The following is a 24023-nucleotide window of genomic DNA, read 5'->3' as shown; positions in this document are numbered from 1 at the left end:
CTTCCCATCCCCACCCTACCCCCAACCCCTGGTAACCACTAATGAACTTTTGTGTCTATGTATTTGCCTAGTCAAGGAGCCCTGGTGGCACAGTGGTTAAAGCAGCCAACTGCTTACCAAAAGATTGGCAGTTTGAAACCACTAGCGGCTCCGTGGGAGAAAGATGTGGCAGTCTGCTTCCGTAGAGATTTACTGCCTTGGAAACGCTCTTGGGTCACTGAGTCAGAATCAACTCAACGACAATGAGTTTGGTTTGGTTTGGGTTAAATACCTATTGTAGATATTTTATACACGTGAGACTATATGATATCTGTTCTTTGTGTCTGACTTATTTCACTCAGTATAATGATTTCAGGCTTCTTTCATGTTGTAGCAAGTATCAGAATTTTATTTCTATTCATGTCCGAATAATGTTTCATTGCATGAATATGCCACATTTTATTCATTCCTCTGTTGATGGACACGTGGGTTGTTTCCATTGTTTGGCTATTGTGAATAGTGGTGAAAAGAAGATTGGTGTACAAGTATCACTGCCAATTTTTTGTCTTTGATTACTGAATATTTGGCAAGTGTTCCTTTTATTTCAAGAAAACCTTGAATAGGAGTAAATAGTACAATAAATCTTCATAAGACTCTTCCACAAGTCAAAACACAAGAGTTTGCAAGGAACACAAGATCATCATTCTTTTCTATTTAAGTTCAACAGTTCCATATACTGTACAATTTTAACAACTGTATCTGACTCTTTTCATAGAGCTTGCATAGATTTGTACAGAAAAACAGCATAAATAATATCAATATGTATCATACAGTGGATAAGAGCCCTGGTGGCACAGTGGTTAAAGTACTCGGCTGCTAACCGAAAGTTTGGAGGTTGGAACCCACCAGCCACTTCGCGGGAGAAAGATGTGGCAGTCTGCTTCTGTAAACATTTACAGCCTTGAAAACTATTGGGCAGCTCTACTCTGTCTACAGTTCTGCAGGGTTGCTATGAGTCAGAATTGACTTAACAGCACTGCATAGTTTTGTTTTATCATACAGTGGAATGAAGCAATACAGAAAACATCAGTTTCTTGCATTTAAATTCTAATAAATCCGTATTTTTGACCTAACGTAGCTGGAGCACATCCATCATGGTGGAAACTAATTTTTTTCATATATAGCTGAAATTTCTCTTTGATATGTATATTTAAAAGATTCGAAAATACGTACTCCACGAGTAGATTTTTTAGGCCAAGAGTCAGCAACTTTTCTTTTTGGAATTCCTTTGAGACAGAACATATCGAAAGTATTAAGTGGGCAATGTCTCATTTAAAACTAAAGAAAAGTGCATGTAATTTGTCAAATTTCGAATCTATTGATCTTTATTATTATTAGAAAATTCTTGTATTTTTTTCTGGGCAGTTGTTATCTATTTAAAAGTAATTTTCGTTTTGGTTTGAAGCTCCAAGCCATTTTAAAAATGGCCAATCTTAGAATCTCTGATCGTAATAGCAATTGTTTTAAAATTTTTTTACTGCCAATAATTCTGATTTAAGATAACTAATTTCATAATACCCTCCAGATTCATCCAGGTTGTGAGATGTATCCATCAACAGATAAATGGATGAACAGACTATGGTACATACACATAATAGAATACTGTGCAACGATAAAGAACAATGATGAATCAGTGAAACATCTCACAACATGGATGAATCTGGAGGGCATTATGCTGAGTGAAATAAGTCAATCACAGAAGAATAAATACTGTATGAGATTACTACTATAAAAACTCATGAAAAGGTTACACACAGACAGAAACAATCCTTGATGGTTACAAGGCAGGGGAGTGGGGAGGGAAAAACACTAACTAGACAATAGATAAGTGGTAACCTTGGTGAAGGATAAGAGAGTACTCAGTACTGGGGAAGTCAGCACAACTTGACCAAGGCAAAGTCATAGAAGATTCATAGACACATCCAAACTCTCTGAGGGACCAAAGCACTGGACTGAAGCTGGGGACCATGGTCTCAGGGAACATCTAGCTCAGTTGGCAGAACATAGCTTGTAAAGAAAATGTTCTACATCCTACTATGCTGAATAGCGTCTGAGGTCTTAAAAGCTTGTGAATGGCCACTTAATATACTTCACTGGTCCCACCCCATCTGGAGCAAGGGAGAATGAAGAAAACCAAATACACAAGGGAAAGATTAGTCCAAAGGACTAATGGACCACAACTACCACAGCCTCCACCAGACAGAGTCCAGCACAACCAGATGGTGCCCGACTACCACCACCAACTGCTCTGGCAGGGATCACAACATAGGGTCCCAGACAGAGCTGAAGAAAAATGTAGAACAAAATTTAAACTCAACAAAAAAAGACCCAACTTCCTGGTCTGACAGAGACTGGAGAAACCCTGAGAGTGACCCCCAGACACACTTTTAACTCAGTACTGAAGTCACCCCTGAGGTTCACCCTTTAACCAAAGATTAGACAGGCCCATAAAACAAACAATACACATAGCTCAACCATGTATACGAGACTAAATAGGCATACCAGCCCAGGGGCAAGGACAAGAAGGCTAGAGGGGACATGAAAGCTGAATGAATGGAAATGGGGAATCCAAGATCGAGAAGGGAAGAATGTTGACACATTGCTAGCTTGACAACCAGTGTCACAAAACAATACGTGTATTAATTGTTTAATGAGAAACTGGTTTACTCTGTAAACCTTCATCTAAAACACAATAAATTTTTTAAAAAGATAACTAATTTCATAGATTCTTTTTTGACTGTTCAGGGGAAACTTATGAAATTCATTGTGTATTTGATGAACAAATGCTCCTTAGAAGCAAAGATGGTGAGACTTTGTCTCACATACTTTAGACATATTATCAGGGGGGACCAGTTCCTGAAGAAGGACATCGTGCTTGGTAAAGTAGAGAATCAGTGAAAGACTGGAAGTCCCTCAACGAGATAGATTGACAAAGTGGCTGCAGTGATGGGCTCAAGCATAGCAACTATTGTAAGGATGGCACAGGACCAGGCAATGTTTCATTTGGTTGTACATAGGATTACTATGAGTCGGAACCGACTTAGCAGCACCTAACAACAACAATGACATTTTGTCTATAAGTTAGAAAGTTTCAAAACCCGAGATGAAGGCAAAGGGTATCTCAAGCAGAGAAGACAAAATGAGCAAAAGATGTACAGATAAGAAAGTATGGAATATGTTCAGGACAACAAACTTTCTGAATTTTGGCTAATTAAAAATGTTTTTTACACAACAAACAGCTTTTTCATTTTGCACTGCCACTACAAATTACAATTTCCATTCATTGCAAAATTTGAAACACACCTTCCTGTCACTTTTTCTTTACTGTTCCATCCATGGTACCAGCTTTTGCATCTCTAATCTGCATCGGTAGCATGCCTTTGTTTTAAATTTTAAAATTTGCCCATACTTTCTAACTGGAAAAATAATATAAATTAAGTATTTCAATTTAGTTACAATAACTATTTACATAGGTATCCTGTAACTTGTACAGTCTGCATACAACATTCAAATAAACCTATTACAGTGTCATATTGGCATGCAGAAGAAAATAAACTGAATCAATCCATTGACACTGGCTAGATTTAGTGATATGTTTATGTGTAGTACTAGAAATGATGTATATATCCAGCACACACTCGGTAACACTGCAGTAACATCTTATGCAGTGCAACTGTTAAAAATGATGTGTCCTTCAAAAACGGTAAAATATTTAACATTCTTATAAAACATTGGAGCCTGAGGATTATTTAGATTATCTTATTCAGGCAGCCTGTTAAACTAACCTCCAGTTCTCTAAAAGAATTTAAGTTAGACATAGTGTTCAGGTGGCAGATACATGCTATTCATTCTGCTGCTTCTCTCCTTTCCAAATTGATAGCAGACATTGCTGGGACATAAGCGTTTTCCTGTGGAGCCCATATGAAGCCTCCTTTCTCCTTAACTCAGATCTTCAGGCAACCAGTTCTAGCCAACAGAGCTGGCACTTGGCATGAAGACCTCTTGGAAATAAGACCTTTCAAGAACTATATCAAGCTTCATGGCATAGGAATTTGTAGCAACAAAACTTAAATGTGAATAGCAAGTTAGCAGTTAATCGAAATGTTGTTATAGTGATATATGTAATACTTGGCCCATCATCAATAGAGGAAAAAGGAATGTATGCACAAGCATGTACACATGCATGTGGAAGTATTTTACAAACTTAAAGCACTACTTTAGTAAGTAGCCAGCTAATGTATTGTTCTTTGCCAGGAAAAGGAACACTCTGGCTAAATTGGTCAATAGTGCCAGACTTTAATTTACAGTTGATTACCATGGCAACAGGATAGAATCCATTGATCCTGTATAACAAAATAGAAGCTCAATAAAAGTTGGAATGTTACCTTGGTGGTATCAAGCTTGAGACTCAAAATTATAATCATCATTGGTAGTGGTTACATGAATCTATCTGTGATAAAATTAGATGGAACAACACACACACACCCAGGAGTCCATCAGTTCGTCATACTGTCATGGCTTGTGTGATGCTGGAAGCTATGCCACCAGTATCTCAAATACCATCAGGGCAATGCATGGTGGACAGGTTTCAGCGGAGCTTCCAGACTAAGACAGACTAAGAAGAAGGACCTGGCAGTCTACTTCTGAAGAAAATTAGCCAGTGAAAACCTTCTGAATAGCAGCAGAACATTGTCTGATACAGTGCCAGAAGATGAGCCCCTCAGGTTGGAAGGCACTCAAAATACGACTAGGGAAGAGCTGCCTTCTCAAAGTAGAGTTGACCTTAATGATGTGGATGGAGTCAAGCTTTCAGGACCTTCATCTGCTGATGTGGCACAATTCAAAATGAGAAGAAACAGCTGCAAACATCATTAATAATTGGAACATGGAATGTATGAAGTATGAATATAGGAAAAATGGAAATCATCAAAAATGAAATGGAACATAAAACATTGATATCCTAGGCATTAGTGAGCTGAAATGGACTGGTATTGGCCATTCTGAATTAGATAATCATATGGTGTGCTATGCCAGGTGTCTTAGTCATCTAGTGTGCTCTAACAGAAATACCAGAAGTGGATGGGTTTAACAAAGTGAAGTTTATTCTCTCACAGTCCAGTAGGCTACAAGTCCAAATTCAGGGCATCAGCTCCAGGGGAACACTTTCTCCATTGGCTCTGGAGGACGGTCTGTGTCATCAATCTTCCTTTGGTCTGGGAGCATCTCAGCGCAGGAACCTCAGGTCCAAAGGGTGCCCTCTGCTCCCGGCACTGCTTTCTTGGTGGTATGAGGTTCCCTTGTGTCTCTGCTCACTTCTCTCTTTTATATCTCAAAAGAGATTACATTAAGACACTACCTAATCTTCTCAACCTCCTCAGTATAACCTCATCACAGTGATAGAATTTACAACACATAAGGAGATCACATATAATCTCATCATAGTGATAGAGTTTACAATACATAATGAAATCACATCAGATTACACAATCATACAACACTGGGAATCATGACCTAGCCAAGTTGCTACACACATTTTTTGGGGGACACAATTCAATCCATGACACCAGGAATGACAAATTGGAGAGAAATGGTGTTGCATTCATCGTCAAAAAGAACGTTTCAAGATCTATCCTGAAGTACAATGCTCTCAGTGATAGGATTGTATCCATACGCCTACAAGTAAGACCAGTTAATACCACTATTATTCAAATTAACACAGCAACCACTAAGGCCAAAGATGAAGAAACTGAAGATTTTTTAGTTGATGAAACATGCAATCAGGATGCACTGATAATTACTGGTGATTGCAATGCGAAAGTTGGAAACGAAGTAAGATCAGTAGTTGGAAAATATGGCTTTGGTGATAGAAACGATGCCAGAGATCACATGACAGAATTTGGCAAGACTCACTGACTTCTTCATTGCAAATAACTTTTTTCAACAACATAAACAACGACTATACACTTGGACCTCACTGGATGGGAAACACAGGAATCAAATCAACTATATCATCGTGGAAAGAGATGATGGAAAAGCCCAATATCATCAGTCAGAACAAGGCCAGGTGCCAGCTACAGATCAGGCCATCAGTTGGTCATATGCAACTTCAAGTTGAAGCTGAAGAAAATTAGAACGAGTCCACAAGAGCCAAAGTACAACCTTGAGTATATCCCACCTAAACTCAGAGACCATCTCAAGAATCGATTTGACGCATTGAACACTAATGACTGAAGACCATACAAGTTGTGGAATGACACCAAGGACACCACACATGAAGAAAGCAAGAGGTCATTAAAATGACAGGAAAGAAAGAAAAGACCAAAATGGATGTCAGAAGAGACTCTGAAACTTGCTCTTAAACATCCAGTAGCTAAAGTGAACGGAAGAAATGAAGTAAAAGAGCTGAACAGAAGTTTTCAAAGGGCAGCTCGAGAAGACAAAGGTAAGTATTATAATGACATGTAAAGACACGTAGTTAGAAAACCAAAAGGGAAGAACACGCTCGACACTTCTCAAGCTGAGAGAACTGAAGAAAGCCTCTAGTTGCAGTAGCAAAGTATATGGTCAAAATATTGAAAGACACAGGAAGCATCAAAAAAGATGGAAGGAATACACAGAGTCACTGTACCAAAAAGAATTAGTCAGTATTCAGTCATTTCAGGAGGTAGCATATAATCAAGAACCGATGGTACTGAAGGAAGAATTCCGAGCTGCACTGAAGACATTGGTGAAAAACAAGGCTCCAGCAATTGACGAAATACCAATTGAGATGTTTCAGCAAAAGGATGGCACGCTGGAGGTGCTCACTTATCTCTGCCATGAAATTTGGAAGACAGCTACCTGGCCAACTGATGGAAAGAGATCCATACTTATGCCTATTCCAAAGAAAGGTGATCCGACAGAATGTGGAAATTACTGTACAATGTCATTAATATCACACACAAAATTTTGCTGAAGATCATTCAAAAGCGATTGCAGCTTGAAATCCACCTAGAGCACAATTTAAAAAAAAGAAAAGATAACATTAAATTATAGGAAGTAAAAAATAATTCCTAGTGGGAGTAGGACAGAAGGGGGAGTATGGCAAACTAGTGGATATTCTAAAAATAGGAATAAGATATGAAAATGTAGAGAGATAGGAATACAGTGACCAAATCAGTAAGTAGAATAGTAGGAGAAGAAGACTTCGAATTAGCTGAGTGGCGTAGTAGAACAACAGACAGCAAAGTTAAAAATTTTGTTTTGACAGAGTAAAAGGAAGCAGTCACATGGTTCCGAGGGCCTGAGCAAGTTATACAATGGCAGCTTCTCTGGTTTTTGGATGCTAAAATGAATCTAAAGTAAATTCAGCCTATGAATAAAAGTCTTTCTTGACTTTGTAGAAATATCAAAGAATTGACTGAGAACCAGTGAACCTACACTATGGAATGAAAATGTACAGTGTTTATTGTTATAGTAACTTAAACATGGTAATATGTACAAAATAACACTATGATGTATAGTAGATGTTTTCCTGTTAATTGCTAATTCATTTTCAACTAAGGTTCTAAGAAAACACTTTAGCCAAGTGTAGCTAAGATAAGTACTGTTTTTTGTTTGATTCAAATATCTTTTCATTAAGTTCTGTTGATCAAAACAGAACTCATGATGACTGCTTTCTTGAATGCCCTGTTACATATATAGCAATATTTTTAGTGTAGAATTTATATTTACTTGTATTTTACTTTCTGCTGGTACATGTTTTCAATTTTGATTCCAAGATAAAATGTTCTTGTTAGGTGCCATTGAGTCAGTTCCGACTCATAGCGGCCCTGTGTACAACAGAACAAAACATTGCCTGGTCCTGTGTCATCCTCACAGCTGTTATGCTTGAGCCTGTTGTTGCAGCCACTGTGTCAATCCATCTCCTTAAGGGTCTTCCTCTTTTACGCCGACCCTCTACTTTACCAAGTATGATGGCCTTCTCCGGGGACTGATCCCTCCTGATAACATGTTCAAAGTATATGAGACGCAGTCTCACCATCCTTGCTTTTAAGGAGCATTCTGGTTGTGCTTCTTCCGAGACAGTTTTGTTCTTTTGGCAGTCCATGGTATATTCAGTATTCTTTGCCCGCACCACAATTCAACGGTGTCAATTCTTTTTCCATCTTCCTTATTCATTGTCCAGCTTTCACATGCGTATGAGGCGATTGAAAACACCATGGCTTGGGTCAGGCGCACCTTAGTCTTCAAGGTGACATTTTTGCTTTTTAACACTTTAAAGAGGCCTTTTGCAGCAGATTTGCCCAATGCAATACATCCTTTGACTTCTTAACTGCTGCTTCCATGGGCATTGATTGTGGATCCAAGTAAAATGTAATCCTTGACAGCTTCATTCTTTTCTCCATTTATCATGATGTTGCTTATTGGTCAAGTTGTGAGGATTTTTGTTTTCTCTATGCTGAGGTGGGATCCATACTGAAGGCTGTGATCTTTGATCTTCATCAGTAAGTGCTTCAAGTCCTCTTCACTTTCAGAAAGGAAGGTTATGTCATCTGCATAACTCAGGTTGTTCATGAGTCTTCCTCCAATACTGATGCCACATTCTTCTTCATATAGTCCAGCTTCTGGGATTATTTTCTCAGATACAGATGGAATAAGTATGGGGAAAGGATACAACCCTGACACACACCTTTTCTGACTTTAAACCACGCAGTATCCCCTTGTTTTGTTGGAACAACTGCTTCTTGATCCATGTGCAGATTCCTCATGAGCACAATTAAGTGTTCTGGGATTCCCATTCTTCACAATGTTATCCATAATTTGTTATGATCCACAGAGTCGAATGCCTTTGCATAGTCAATAAAACACAGGTAAACGTCATTCTGGTATTCTAAGCTTTCAGCCAGAATCCATCTGACATCAGCTGTGACATCCCTTGTTCCACGTCCTCTTATGAATTCAGCTTGAGTTTCTAGCCATTCCCTGTCGATATACTGCTACCGCTGCTTTTGAATGATCTTTAGCAAAATTTTACTTGCGTGTGATATTAATAATATTGTTCGATAATTTCCGCATTCAGTTGGATCACCTTTCTTGGGAATAGGCATAAATGTGGATCTCTTCCAGTTGGTTCACCAGGTTAGTCTTCCAAATTTCTTGGCATAGACGAGTGAGCACTTCCAATGCTGCATCTGTTTATTGAAACATCTCAATTGGTATTCCAAGATAGAATAGCTGTTGTTTACTGAACATTTACTTATAAGTATTGCTACTGTACCCAAAAAAAGCTTATTTAATTCTCACAGTCATCCTCTGAGATGAGAAGGTGTTATCTGCATTTTATAGATGAGTTAAAAATAGATTCTGAGGGAAGATTACTTGGCTCCTGTGGTCTCACTTCAAACATTGTACACTGTTTCTCAGTACTAGGTAAGGTCTTATTTTTTTGGAATACTGAAAATCAATTTCTATTAAGAAAAAGGAATCTTTTATCCCAACAGGGGCTTTACTAGGGTTGGTGTCATCCAGTGCAGTAACTAATGGTGTCACTTCCCCCGTGGACCTCCTCCTGTACCAGATCATACAGAATCCTTAGTAATGTTTCTTTTTTTGTACTAATGTTACTTGTAAATCGTAGTTCTCATGTACCACTCCTTCTTTTTCCTTAATTACTACTTCATTCTCAAAAAAGTTACTGATATAGGTTCACAAGTACTAATTACCACAATATTGCAGTTAAAACACCAGAAAATTTGACAAAATCAGGAACTATAAAGACACCAGCAGCAACTAAAACAACAGCGCGCGCAGACAAAACCATGTGATTTGAAGCGTCATTGTAATTGGGTAATAATGACAGCTCTGACAGGAGCTCATCAGAAAGTTCAAAAAGTAAATTAGGATAGAGTTTTAGCCTTGTAGGTATATTGATGCATATAAGCTGGGCTTACAAAAAATGTTTTTGTTGTTACAACTAACTGCGGGGATGTTTTTATTAAGAAAAATAATTTCTGCTGAAACACTGCACAAAAATTTTATAGACAGTCATTTTGGTGTCACCCCCTTTGACAGTGTCAGCTGGTACAGTCCGCATCCCCATAGTGGTTCCACTGCATCCCAGGTTTCTATGGGCTGTAATAAAGTGTGTGGACCAGGATCCCTGGTGGTGCAGTGGTTAAAGTTCTAGACTGCTAACAGAAAGATCAGCGGTTCTAACCTACTGGCCGCCCCTCAGGAGAACGATATGGCAAGCTGCTTCTGTAAAGACTTACAGCCTTGGAAACCCTATGGGGCAGTTCTACTCTGTCCTATAGGGTCACTGTGAGTCAACGGCAGAGGGTGTGGTTGTTGGGGGCGGTTAATAAATTGTGCTGTGAAATAAAATGATAATCCAGGGCTCCAGAAATTCCATAATATGAATATCATGACTCCTGTATAGTTGAGGTCACTGTAGAAAAATGAAGTGACATTTATATACCTCCAAAAGAGTACTTTTGGTTTTTCTGAATAGATAGAAAATAACACCTAGTGTGTTAGTTACCCAGTGATAATCATAAGAACCTATGCCATGTATCCTTTGAATTTAATTCTAAGAAAGATTTGTGTCTCCTGATCAGTCCGCTTCTTGTTACCGAATGTAAACTTTATAATCCAGTATTTTTATCTTAGCAAACAATAAGGTACATCCAAATTTATTTCTCAAATGTAATTTTCTTTGTTCTAGTACATGAAACATCCATTCTTTAGGCTTTCATTTAGTGGACTTTGCTTTGCTATTTTAAACCAGACTATATCTGAAAATAATTTTTTTAAATTATTGTTTGAACCTGTAACTGCCTGAGATTTATAAAACTATGTTTTGTCTCAAAGGAGATGAGGGAAAAAATAAATCACTGAGTCCCTTGTTATATATTCGTGGTGAGAATTTAAATTTTTTCTCTGCCTTTGTAGAAGAAATGATTAAACCCAGCTTAATAGAAGATAATTATTATTTAAAAGGGAAGTAGGGGAAAGAGCTAATAACTATGCCCTGACAGTTATTTCAGAGGTGTCAGATTTGAATTAAGGAAAAGTATATATAGCCAATTTCAGAAACGTGAAATCCTTGTCTCAGACTTACGCAGATTGTTTTTTTTGTAGTGGACCGTGGCCTCAATAACACGGTCACTCCACGTCATGTTTAACCACATCTACTCTTAGGTCAGATGTATTTTAGGTACATGTTCCCATTTTTACTGTTTTCTAAGAAAATATATCCCTTGACTTCTAAGATACTTACCCGTGACATCGTTTAATCACCTTGTCTAATAAAAGTTCTATTACTGTTAATCTTCTTTCAGGCATAAAGGTGGTAGGTGGTATCTGATCCATTCATACCTCCAAAAATGGTATATTAGCTAGTTACGTAGCTATATTAGCTATGAACAATATATTAGGTAGGAATGAGCCCTCTCTATATGTGCTACATCTGGAGAAACAAACCTCCTGGTATAAAAGTGGAGAGGTCAGGGCTGGTCTTAGAGCCATGAGACCAACTTGCAAATGAGAGCTTCCAATAATAAGGTTTTTGTGATACTTTGGAATTTTTCTTGGAATAAACATCTACCTGCCTTATACATAGTTTCCTTACAAGTGAGTGTTGTGAAGAGTACATGGTTAGTTTTATGCCATGTTGGATAAGGACAGTTTGAGCACAATAATATTTAAATTGGTATGGTGTATCTACAAAGAAATATATTTTTTAGCGTTTGCAGGAAATAGGATTGTCATATCTATTCTTGTTTTTCAATGATTCAAGAATAACAAAACACAAGATATATAAATATAACGTATGGGTCTACGGTGCCTAATTTAATTTTTCTTTGATAATAAAGTATTTCAGTGTCAGAATTTTTAACATCAGTATTAATGGTGATAGAAACATGTGGAGGCACATAGTAAAAGGAGATCCTGGTTGATAAAGCAAGATAGCAGTTCACTGATAGTAAAAGTGCAGTTATAACTATTTTTTTATTTTCCTTATTTCTCAGGTGTTAGTATCTGTTCAGTCCCTTATATTAGTAGCTGAGCCTTATTTTAATGAACCAGGATATGAACGATCTAGAGGCACTCCCAGCGGCACACAGAGTTCCCGAGAATATGATGGAAACATTCGACAAGCAACAGTTAAGTGGGCAATGCTAGAACAAATCAGAAACCCTTCGCCATGCTTTAAAGAGGTATGTTCAAAAAAATGAGGGAAGTAACTTATTAGAGACATTATAGAATATAGTTTGTTAGTATTATACTTGCTTTTATATTTAGATTGTCTGTGGTGTATTTAACTTTACTATAGTAAACCAAACCTTACTATGGTTTTTAGAGTTAATCCTAAAAACTCACTGATATTGTATTGCAGATGAATTTGAAAACCTACATTCTGAAAGGTAGCTGACTATATTTGGGAACAATTTTATTCCTTATTTCTAACTTACTATCTTCACTGTCTAAATAAGTTACTAAAATGTTCGTCATAAAAAATACCCTTGTTGAAGGTCAAGATACTTCTTAAAGGTTTCTTGCAAGTAGAAACTCTGTCATTATACTAATGTATGTGTGTAAATGTTAAATAAAACACATTTTCTTTTCTTTAGGAAAAGGTTGGACTTACTGAATTTCTAAAACTTGTCTTTATACTTTAAAGTGCTTTTATTTCACATCCTGAAGCGTGGTTTGTTTCCTGTGATTCGTTGTCTCTCTGTAATCTACCTAAAATATTATTGTCCTTTCCAGTTGTCATGTCAAATTACTTCAGCATCACACCTTGCTTTAACTATGTCCTAACACATTTTTCTTTCTTAAAATTGTTTCCCTTAATCATCACTTTCTTAAATTATGTAACAAACTCAACATTTTACAGGAAATATTAGCATATTTACCTGACAGAAAGTCGATCTTTAATATAACTAAGCAGATGTTATGTGTGAATGCTCTGCAGCATCAAAACTGAAGACCTTCTCTTCACAGAATAGCGTTAATGAATATGCTTCTGAAGCTCTGAAGAAACGTGAAAAGAGCATTCTTTTTTATTATTATTAAATGAATTTACATATCAGTGTTATTTGAATGACTAAGTTGGGTATTTGTTTCTTGCAGAAGCTTACCTTTTACCTTGAAAAGTCCTGAGAAATCACTTCTCTAATATTATAGGAAATACAAACATGCATTTTTTGTGCTTTTAAGCATGATATTTTCTTCCTTTGCAAGCTTTGGGTTACTCATTTTAAATAATTCATTTTGTAACACTTAGTAGAGTTTATAATTATAGACAGAAAAACATTGCAGTGTCTTTTAAATTTTACCTTCGTGATATTACATACTTAGTCTTTTAAATTCTAACCTAAACAAATTTTCTTCCATTGCTTCTTTTTTACTTAAGGTTATACACAAACATTTTTACTTGAAGAGAGTTGAGATCATGGCCCAGTGTGAAGAGTGGATTGCAGACATCCAGCAATACAGCAGTGATAAGCGGGTAGGCAGGACTATGTCTCACCATGCAGCAGCTCTCAAGGTGGGTAAGACTTCCTAATATTAGCCCTGTTGGTGGCTTTAAACGAAGAGTTGTATATTCACTGGCACAGCCATGGCCAACACAAGGTAAATGGGGAGAAAATCAAAGAAACATAAAATTTATTTTAGGTTCAGAGGCCTAAATTGCTACCCAAAAGTCTGTGGAAAAGGTACATTCCTTTGACGACGAATTAACAGTTCCTAAAATTAAAAATTACTTGAAGCATTTACTGATGAAGATCAAAGACTACAACCTTCAGTATGGATTACACCTGAAGATAAAACAAAAGTCCTCACAACTGGACCAATAAGCAACATTGTGATAACCAAACAAAAGCAACCCCATTGCTATCAAGTTGATTCCGACTCAGCAATCCTGTAGGACAGAACAGAACTGCCCCATCAGGTTTCCAAGGAGCAGCTGGTGGATTTGAACTGCCAGCCTTTTGGTTAGCAGCCGAGCTTTTAACCACTGTGCCACCAGAGCTCCAACATCATGATAAATGGAGAAAATACTGAAGTTGTCAGGGATTTCATTTTACTTGGCTCCACAATCAACGCCCATGGAAGTAGCAGTTAAGAGATCGAATGACGTACTACATAGGGCAAATCTGCTGCAAAAGACCCCTTTAAAATGTTCAAAAGCAAAGATGTCATCTTGAGGACTAAAATGTGCTTGACCTGAGCCGTGATATTTGCATGCCTTTGCATGCATATGACTGGGGAAGAGCTGCGTCCTCAAAATATGACATTTACCTCATGTTTGTCTTTTCTACTACTCTTTGCTCTGTAGAGTATCCTGGTTCTTCTCTTTCTTTTAATTCTTTCAGCGTGTTTTTTATTCTCCTGAATGATTATATATCTGAAGGGTTAGTTTTTGACCCTTGGCTATTTTATTCTATTTCTGTTTCTCATTGTTATCTGTACCCCTGATTTTGGCCATTTACTCTTTAAAAGTGACTCATCAAACAATTGTATGCTGTTAGTTTTCTCCTGAACTACATTACTGACATTTTTGTACTTGGATGACCTGTTACTACCTCAGTAAGATTTAAATTAGCATTTATCTTCCCTCAAACAAGTTTTCTAGCTCTATTTACTTAGTAAACCATCTTTCCCTATCCTAAAATCTTCATATATATTTATTTAAACCTGCTTCACTCGCTATGCTTGGCCAGTAATTAGGTCTTGTTAGTGCTGCCTTTACAAGAGGGTGCCTTCCTGCCTTTTCTTCCCCCTTATTTTTATTCTGTTCCCATAGGTTAGTCTGTTTGACAAGCTTCCTCGTACCAGTTCTCCCCCTTCCGATTCTTTCTATAGAGCACAACCAGATTGATCTTCTCCATATATGTTTAGGTATGTCTTTCCCTTACACAAAACCTCAGTGGCTGAAGTTCAGTTTATTTGGTTTTATTTTAGTCAGTGTCTTGCTTGTATCCCAAATTCCTTTCCTCTTGTTTCTAAGTCACCCTGAACTGGAACTCTCCATCCCTAACTCAACACAAACTTATGTCATCTTCACGATACCTTTGCTGCTGAGTGTTCCTTGAGAAAAGTATGCACATGTTTACTTGGATCCACAGTAAAGTCATAGTACTTCTCTACCTCAACTGGATCCTCACAATTACCAGATTTTTCTTTGTTTTTCTCTGGTTAGTGTTTACTCCTGTTTCCCTCAGTGGAAGCTAGAGAAACGGGTTTTTAAGTTATCAGCATGTAAATATACTTTGAAATCTTTTAAGTGGCTGTCAGTGTGTAGTTGTCTTTCCTGTTTATATGTTTTATACATCCAAGCAGAATTTAGGCTGCACGAGGTCAGAAATGTCTTCCTTATTCTACTCATAGCTTTTATATTGTCAGTGCTTAACACAGTGACTCATACATAAAAATTGTTCTGTAAATGTTGCTTAGTTAATTTTCAAAGTCAGCTATGGATATGACTAAATTTCAAAGCCTACATGTGATACTTGAAGTCATTTCTCTCCCACCAGAAAATCATGAACTAAAATTTAACATTTGTAGACAACCAACTACTCTCTGTAAGCATCCCTACATCCCTCCCAAAATGGCAGTGTGTATGGGGTAGTACCTGCTATCTAATCTCTCCTGATCTTTTTTGTTTGTTTAAAAAACAATTTAAAAAACTGATGATAAAAGTATTTGAGTGTTGTGCAGATTGAGACAGTGTGAAACATTTTGCAAACATTTTAGATAGGACCTAAAAAAACCATTGTTGTCAAGTCACTTCCGACTCTCGACTCTGTAGGATAGGGTAGAACTGCCCCATAGGATTTCCAAGGCTGTAATCTTTACAGAAGCAGACTACCACATCTTTCTCCCTGGGAGCAGCTGGCGGGTTGAAACGCTGACCTTTTGGTTAGCAGCCGAGTGCTTAACCCCTGTGCCACCAGGGCTCCTAGATAATACCTGATAAATACTTGTTTTCATTCACTAAAATAAGAAATTGACATTATATGAGTTTATTTTCATTTATGAACTTGTCTTTCTGTTAAAACAGCTTTAACCAAGGCAGCATGTGTGAGAAATTGAAGGGTTACTACCTTAATTTAAAAGAGTATATGTATCAAATTAATGATGTCCTATAAGTCATTGGTAATGCTGTTTTTCTTTTGGGGAAGAGGTAGAGGGGGCATGTTACTTAGGGCTTTTCGAAAGCAACATCAATTATTTTGAGGTTAGAAGTTTTTGCCAGTTTTGTTCACTGCTGTACCTAGTGCCTGTAACAGTGACTTAGACAATAGGGTGTGCAATAAATATTTGTAGGCTAATGCTTTGGGTTTTGTTATAAACCCAATTCCTTCGTCAAATAATCTTGAGCTAAAATTCCAGATTTTACCACTCTAACAGCAGGCATCTTTTTTCCCTGTGTAGCGTCACACTGCTCAGCTCCGGGAAGAGCTGCTCAAACTTCCCTGCCCTGAAGGCTTGGACCCTGATGCCGAGGAAGCCTCAGAGATGTGCAGTACTGCCACAGCAGGTGCTGAGGAAACTCCAGTGCACGATCAGGTCAAACCCAGCAGCAGTAAAGAACTCTCCAGTGACTTCAAATTATGAGCTGCATTGACATGGACTTCATAGACACAAAGGCTTTGAAGCACAAGCCAAATATGTCAATATTTGTATGTAAGAAACTAATTATGTATTAGGTAATGAAACTGAAACTATACTGTGCCCTTAAGGAGATCCAGTTTAATTCAAGGTGATCTTTTATTTACCTGTACAAGAGTGTAAACTTTTTTGTGCTTTTATTTTTCAATTGTGAGAACCACTGATTGGTATGTTCAACAAATTTGTGTATACAAAGAAATGGATAAATCACTGATATATAAGGGAAGCTACCTTAGGAAAGAATGTTTACTGAATGTTTTTTTTTTTTTTAACTGTAGAATGAGGGGTTGTTAACAAAGAATATATATTGGTCATTCTTACAGCTACTATTTAAAATCAGCAACTTTTCACTGAATTTGATAGGTTTTATGTTTGGCCATATATTCATGCTCATATTTGATTTCTGAAGACCTTCATACACTTCAATAAAAGTTAAATGGACATGCTCCCTCTTTTTTGATTTACTGGTACATTTTTTAAGTAATAAATCTGCCATAAAATGCATTATAGCTGGAGACTTGCACTTGTATGGATGAATTTATTACATTCAACATATTTAATTTTACACCTTCTAATTCTAAACTGTAGTAAAAATAAATGAACGTGATTTTATTCTATGCCAACATTTGGGCCTCTGAATGTATCTGTTACTTGATTTAACTATATGAAAAGGAATGGTCAATTTGAAAAGTTACTAAACTGATTTTTTTTTCCCTAAAGGGCTCTTTTTTTCTATCTGGTTTTATTACTAAAGTCACTTGTATGTATTAAACATTGAGACTCTGTAGAGCAGAGAGGATGTACCCCTCTGGTGCTGTTACAGTACATTCTGTACCTGCCATATAGGCTCGTTTTCATGCAAATTCTTCTAGAGCCAAATAAATAAAGACTTAGGTGTATTAATATGTCTTGTTTCTAAAAACACTTTGCCATGGTGTGAAATTCTATTTCTACAAAGAATTGGAGACTTTCAAGACCAAGAATGGGAGAGGAAATTATATTTTTCCAAATCAATTACCACAAGGGAACAACTACTGTGATTCATGACAATATTTCTATTAAGGGGTACTCTGTGGGAACCCTGAATCTGGAGCTGATCTGAAGGAGAAGCAATATTGTGAACAGTGAGTCACTCTCTGAAGAAAAAGGGGAAGTTGGGAGTCTCCGACGCTCTCTCATGTTCAAGTTACAGAGTTCCTTGAGCATGGGATAAAAGAGGGACAAAAAATATGTGACCAGGAAAAGATTCTGTTACACGGACCATTAGCTCTGGTGGTTAGTGTGTTGCACCAAGAATGACAAAAGAGGGATAGAGTTAATTTATGAGAAGGAAACAAACTCAGTATATCACCCACAGATATGCTAGCTAAAATCTAAGCATAAAATTATCAGCAGTAAGTAAAAGGACAGTTATTAGTTCTCCAGATTATTTTTGGTCTGTCAGAGTCCCATCAGTGATGGATGATAGGGTAATGTTTGCCTCCCAATTCTCAATTTTTTTTTTTTAAATCATTAAAGTTGGACTGGTTTCCTCACACACACACACACACACACACACACACACACACACACACACACACTACCACCAGCATTAGTCTTCAGAAAGCTTTATAAAAGGGCAGTGACAATACCAATACTATAAGGTCCAATTCATGTTTTCTAAAAAACAAGGCCTAAAAATCTAGATTTGAAACTGATTACATTAAAATAGTTCTATCTGGGATCCAGATTTCGTCCCAGCAAACATTTGAGCACTCATTTTGTACTAGGTCCAGGTTTCTACAGTCAAGGAATGAATGACAGACATGGAAACATAATGTCCATGCAATATGGTAAGTATTCTGATAAAGTTATTTACAGGGTACCACTGGGGGCACCAAGGAGGGACCCTTGTCCCAGACAAAATGTTGATGGGCACTGAGGTGATATGGTCAGGAAAGGCTTCCTAAAGGAAGACATTCTGAGTCTCAAAGGATGAGAAGAAAGAAGTTTGCCAGGCAGAAAGACGTAATTCTAGACACAAGAAAAGCAAAACCAAAGCTCAGGTTAAAGGCACTGTGTTAGATATTATTTGATGTCAAGGACAGAGTGGGGGTAACCCAATGGGATAGCAGCTATGGTGTTGGAAAGATGGGGGGGTCAGGTCATGGAAGACCTTGTTTATGCTGTTAAGGAACTTTGACATTATCTTTTCAGTGATGGAGAGGACTTGAGTAGCTTTAATTAGGGAAGCAATGTGATCACGTTGTTTAAGGAAAATCATTCTGCCAACTGTTGGGAGGCAAGGAGATCACTTACGAGCCCCACTCGAGAATCCAAATGGTAGATCATAAATTAGGACAATGAAACGGATGGAAGGGAAGAGGCAATTGACAGGACTTGTTGGAAAATATATGTTGGTATGAGAATTACTTCAGCGTGTTTACAGGCTGAGGAGCCAGGGGAGAACGGTAAGTGTGAATGCCTTGGAGGAGGATGAAGCAAAGCTCAGCCGACATACATAGGATAACCTGGGTCTAAGCATGTGGGGAATTTGAAGAAATGCAGAAACTAGTAAAGCAAATTGGTCAACTCATAAAACTACACTGTAAAGTTGTTACCTTAAAGAAAAGTACAAAATTAAACTGCTTACATACTATCCTAGGATTAAGACCAGTATCTCGAAAGTCATTAGACAAATATAGAAAGTAATATAAGCATTTCTTTTTCTTTGATGTCTCATAAGTTGGCTTATGTAGGATAGGATGGTCTGAAATGAGATGTTCTAGTTAGTGTGTCTAAATTGTCTGAGGTGAAGGACCAAGGTTTTGCCCCCAACCCTCCATTAGAAACCAAAGCTTTATAAAATACAATAAAAGTGTTGCAGCAGTGTCAAATTGCTTACTCTTACTCTTCTACACTTAGCTAATTGCAGTCTGGGGACCACAATTTGAGTAGCACTGTGCCAAATAATTGAGGTTGGCCCCTCGTCAGACATTACTAACTGGTCATTTATTCTTCAAAAGCTAATTATTCAGATATATTTGTATAGTTGCATTGTTTGACCATACTGTATTCTTTTTCACAGTTAAAACTTAATACTGTGGTATGTCCTTGCATAGGGTCAATTTGTTAAAATACAAGGTTCAAATCTTGGGAGGTAATGAGAATGGTTAGACGAAAATATTCTAAGACTTGGAAAACAGACAGGCCCACTGGGTCAACCTAGGCGGGGGGAACAGATCCGATTGCAGACCTTGAAGGGGGCTAGATGGACTCCGAGCTACTGCACTGCCGCTTCCATTTTGTGGAAGATGGTCAGAGCGTGGCAGGTCCTCAGGTTTTTTTTGTTTCAATAATATTTAATTTTTTATTATGGTAGTTATGCTGTATAGCTCACTGGAAAATTGGGAAAATACAGAAAAATATAGAATTTAAAATTACTTAATTTTTTGGTATCTTTAGTCTTTTCTGTACTTCTATTTTCTATTGGTATAATGTATATATAATTTTATCAGTTTAACTTACTATATTATGCCCATTTCTATTTTATCATTAAAAAAAATTAATGACTGCATAATATGGATGTACTTGACTAATCCCATACTCTTGGACATTCTGATTGTTTCTGTTTTTCTAACTATAAATAATGCTCTGATGAACATAGCCTATGTCTTTGATGATTCTTTTATGATAAATCCTAGAGGTAGAAGAACTAGGTCAAAGGTTTGATACATAATGACTAATTGCTTTCCAGAGTTGTTGTACTGATTGACACTTCCAGTATCAATCATTGTTGCCATACCCTGGCCAGCATTATAATTTTTTAATCTGGCATTTTTACCTATCATTATCAAACATGTTTTGATATATTTTTTCAATAATAAAATTAACACTGTTTATGTTTATTAGCCATTTGAATTCTACCTCTGTTAATCATTGATTTATACCTTTTCCACATATTTTGTTGTTATGGCCATAGGGTATTTTAATATGTATGAGCTACTATAATAAAAATATTAATTTTTAACATATTTTTCCATATGGCCCTTTCATTTTCATTTTTCTCATAGATTTTTAAATTATGAGATCTATTGATCATTTCCTTTGTAATATTAATTGCTTTTGTGTTCTTCAAAAGAGCTTCCTTACGGAAAAACAAAAGAATCATGTTTTCTAACTGGGATTATTCTGGTGTTCCTGTTAATTTGTTAGGAAATGAAGTGGAACAGGCTTGGGCCACACACTCGAGATGGAAGATGCAAGCCAGGTTGAAAGGAAGCTCCACCCTGTCTACTCTTTCCTCTTCAAAATATGCCCAGTTTCTAGCAACTATCCACCCTTCTCTCAGCTTCTACTCCTGATGCTTCAAGCTGAAGGAGCTGACCTGTACCCTCTGAGCCTATCCACTTCCTGAATGCAAGAGGACTCCTCTGGCCCTCTCCTGCTCCTTCAGCTCCTGGAAGTGACCCTGTAATGCTCCCATGGGCTTCACTGAAGGCTGTTTTTGTTTGCTTTACTCTGCTTCCTTCATATGTACCCCTTCTCAGCTTGCACCAGCTATGTTTTTCTATGCAGGAAGAGACTGCACCAGGCCACCGTTTTGATTGTGTTTTCAGTTTTACTCAGTTCTCATTTCTCCAGGGAGGGACTTCCCAATCCAGTCGTGTCAGCTGCAGGCTGCCCTGGTGTACACTAAGCACTGCTGCCACATGGGGTCCCCAGGACCCTAAGCCTCCCCACTTCCCTGGCCTTTGCTCCCAGGGCCAAGTCACATCTGTGGCCACTATCCCTCCATCCAGTTGACTCCCACCCCCTTGATTTCAGCGAATGACCCCATCTTACCCTCATCTTCTGTCATGGACAGCCAGGATTCATCATGCTTCCCAGTCTGTATCTGCTCACTGAGATCTTTACCTACTTAATCCTGGGTCTCCTTTGATTCTCCTTCATATAAATTCAAAGCCTCTTTCTAAGAACTGGTTTCTGAGGATCTGCCCAAGAATGAGGATTATACTTGCTTATTTCCAGAAATGTTCTTTTATCCCTACTGTTTAACTTTACACTCAAGCAAACCTCTCTTGATTCCCAAGAAACAGGTTGAGGAAGAAGTTAATGAGGATTCTTAGAGACTACCTCAAGTATCATGGCATGGACCACTGGGAGGACAGAAACTGTATAACACCAGGGCCCATACAAGTTTACTTCCTTCACTAGCAATCCAGACAACTCTAATAATGTCCTTCTGCAATTGTCAACATTTGGAAAAGTATAGCTTGAGAGAAATCTGTCTTTTTCTCAGCCCACCTAGAAATCAAAACAATATAATGAGCTGAATTCTTTCCAATAATAAATCTTAATGAAAAAATAACAATACTGAGCCTTAAAATTATCCAGTCTAGTGCATTCTAAACCCTCACAATAACTTATCTTGAGAACATCCAGAGGAGACTGCTTCACCAAACAGCCTGGTACTGGTATAGCAATAGACACACAGGCCAATCGAATAGAATTGAGAGTCCAGAAATAAACCCACACGTCTGTGGTCAACTGATTTTTGACAATTGTGCTAAGTCTATTTGATGGGGAAAGAAAAATCTCTTCAATAAATGGTGCTGGGAAAATTGGACTTCCACATGCAGAAAAATGAAACAGGATCCATGCCTCACACCATACACAAATTCAAAATGGATTAAGGACCTAAATGTGCAAACTAAAACCATAAAATTCTTAGGAAGAAAATGCAGGGACTGCTCCATAGGGTTTCCAAGGAGCAGCTGGTGGATTTGAACTGCCAACTTTTTGGTTAGCAGCCATAGCACGCCATAGCTCTTAACCGCTGCACCACCAGGACTCGAGGTGTACCAGGGTAGACAGGATAACTGCCATTTAATAAATGTTTGTTGAATAACACTGACACACTGCTCATCTTCTGTTGGAAATTTTGTTCAGAATCTGGAACAAACTGAACTGTCATTGTAGTAACAATGTTTTCATTTACATATACTCTAGGACATTAGCCACATTTGAAGTATTTGTAATGATATTTATGAAGTAATTGCTTTGCACATAACCCTGTGGAGTCGAAGGCATAGGATTTGCCTGAATGTTCAACATTTCATATGGAGATTGAACCTGTTGAGGAGGCAACAGGGTTGATACCTGTGGTTTCAAGCTGCTGAGTATGTGATGATCATCTGAAGAACTCTTTAAGATGCAGATTTCTGGGCCTAATGAACAAATACTTATTAGAATCAGTGGGCCCAGGAATATGCATTTCTAACAAGTGTCATAGGTGATCTCTGGACTTTGAGGATGTCTGATATAGAGCAGAGGGCAGAGCAAAGACCTTGGTGTCTGACCTGTTTGAGTCCCAGCTCTGTCACTCATTTATTTACCAGAAGCCTTAGTTTCTTTACCTTTAAAATGGGATAATACTAGCAACTTCTTAAGATTGTAGTATTAAATAACAGAATGGATGAAAAGCACTTAGCACATTGCTAGCACTGTTATAAATTGTCACTGTATTCTTGGAACCAGGTCACCCACAGATGGATCTTATAACTTGATTTTTTTTCTTTTCTCTTTTGTGCTGAAATCACCCTGTACACTTTCAAACAATAGTTTTCCTCTTCTGTTACCTTCTGCGACTGTCATCCATGGGAATAAAGGGGCTCCTCTTCTTTTGGCTACAAGCAGGCATGAAACCTAGGCACACGCTCTCCTAACACCCTCCCACATACCCCAGTTCTGTCTGTGGGGTCTCATCAGTATATCCTACTCCGCATACCACCAGTAGAGAAGAAGGACATATTGCGTCTCCATCACAACATCCAGCCTGATATGTCTTAATATATTTCAAAGGATGATGAGGTCATTATTCCATACCTGGGATTAAAAAAAAAAGAACAGAATTTATTGCTTACTATGTTGTTAGCTGCTGTTGAGTCAATTCCGACTCATGGTGACTCATGTGTAATAAGGGAAAATTATTGGTAGACTTTCAGAGGCATAAAAGTTTGACAAAACCTGTAAATGTGGTTACCTGTGTGAGGCTGTTTTTGATTGACTGGCACTCAGATTCATGTTTATTGGCTGACTGGCTGATATTCAGAAACAAGAGGCTGACACTGATTGATTTACAAAAATGTGTTCACTGTGGCAAATTGTTGGTTGATTGAACAGGTTTAAAACCAGTTCTGGTGGATACTTGTTACCATGAGTACAATCAATCTTTTCTTAAGCTTGTGGGAACTTTTTTATTTTCAGTCCCCCCATTTATCCTCATTCAGTCAAAGCTTCAGGAATGACCATCAAGGATTGTCCAGATTTTTACCACTCTG

The 24023-nt window shown here is 37.7% G+C and overlaps 1 protein-coding gene across 15 annotated transcripts in view; it reads left to right on the top strand.

Annotated features, from left to right (window-relative positions):
* BIRC6 (baculoviral IAP repeat containing 6) overlaps positions 1-17623 on the top strand; it is a 364754-nt gene extending 347131 nt beyond the window's left edge. For 14 of the 15 annotated variants that reach the window (XM_023736211.1, XM_023736223.1, XM_023736213.1 and 11 more), the window contains 3 exons: positions 12051-12239; positions 13439-13573; positions 16465-16973. In XM_023736211.1, the coding sequence (XP_023591979.1) occupies positions 12051-12239; positions 13439-13573; positions 16465-16647 (507 nt within the window). In that variant the 3' untranslated portion in view covers positions 16648-16973. Of the gene's footprint in view, positions 1-12050; positions 12240-13438; positions 13574-16464 lie in introns of all 15 variants that reach the window. The other variant, XM_004369572.1, reaches the window with a different exon arrangement.
* The last annotated feature ends 6400 nt before the right edge of the window (positions 17624-24023 follow it).

This window comes from Trichechus manatus, unplaced genomic scaffold (genome assembly GCF_000243295.1).
Source record: "Trichechus manatus latirostris isolate Lorelei unplaced genomic scaffold, TriManLat1.0 scaffold00005, whole genome shotgun sequence".
Classification (NCBI taxonomy): Eukaryota; Metazoa; Chordata; class Mammalia; order Sirenia; family Trichechidae; genus Trichechus; species Trichechus manatus.
The sequence above is the reverse complement of the archived record's forward strand: the minus strand, read 5'-3'. Positions and strand labels throughout refer to the sequence as shown.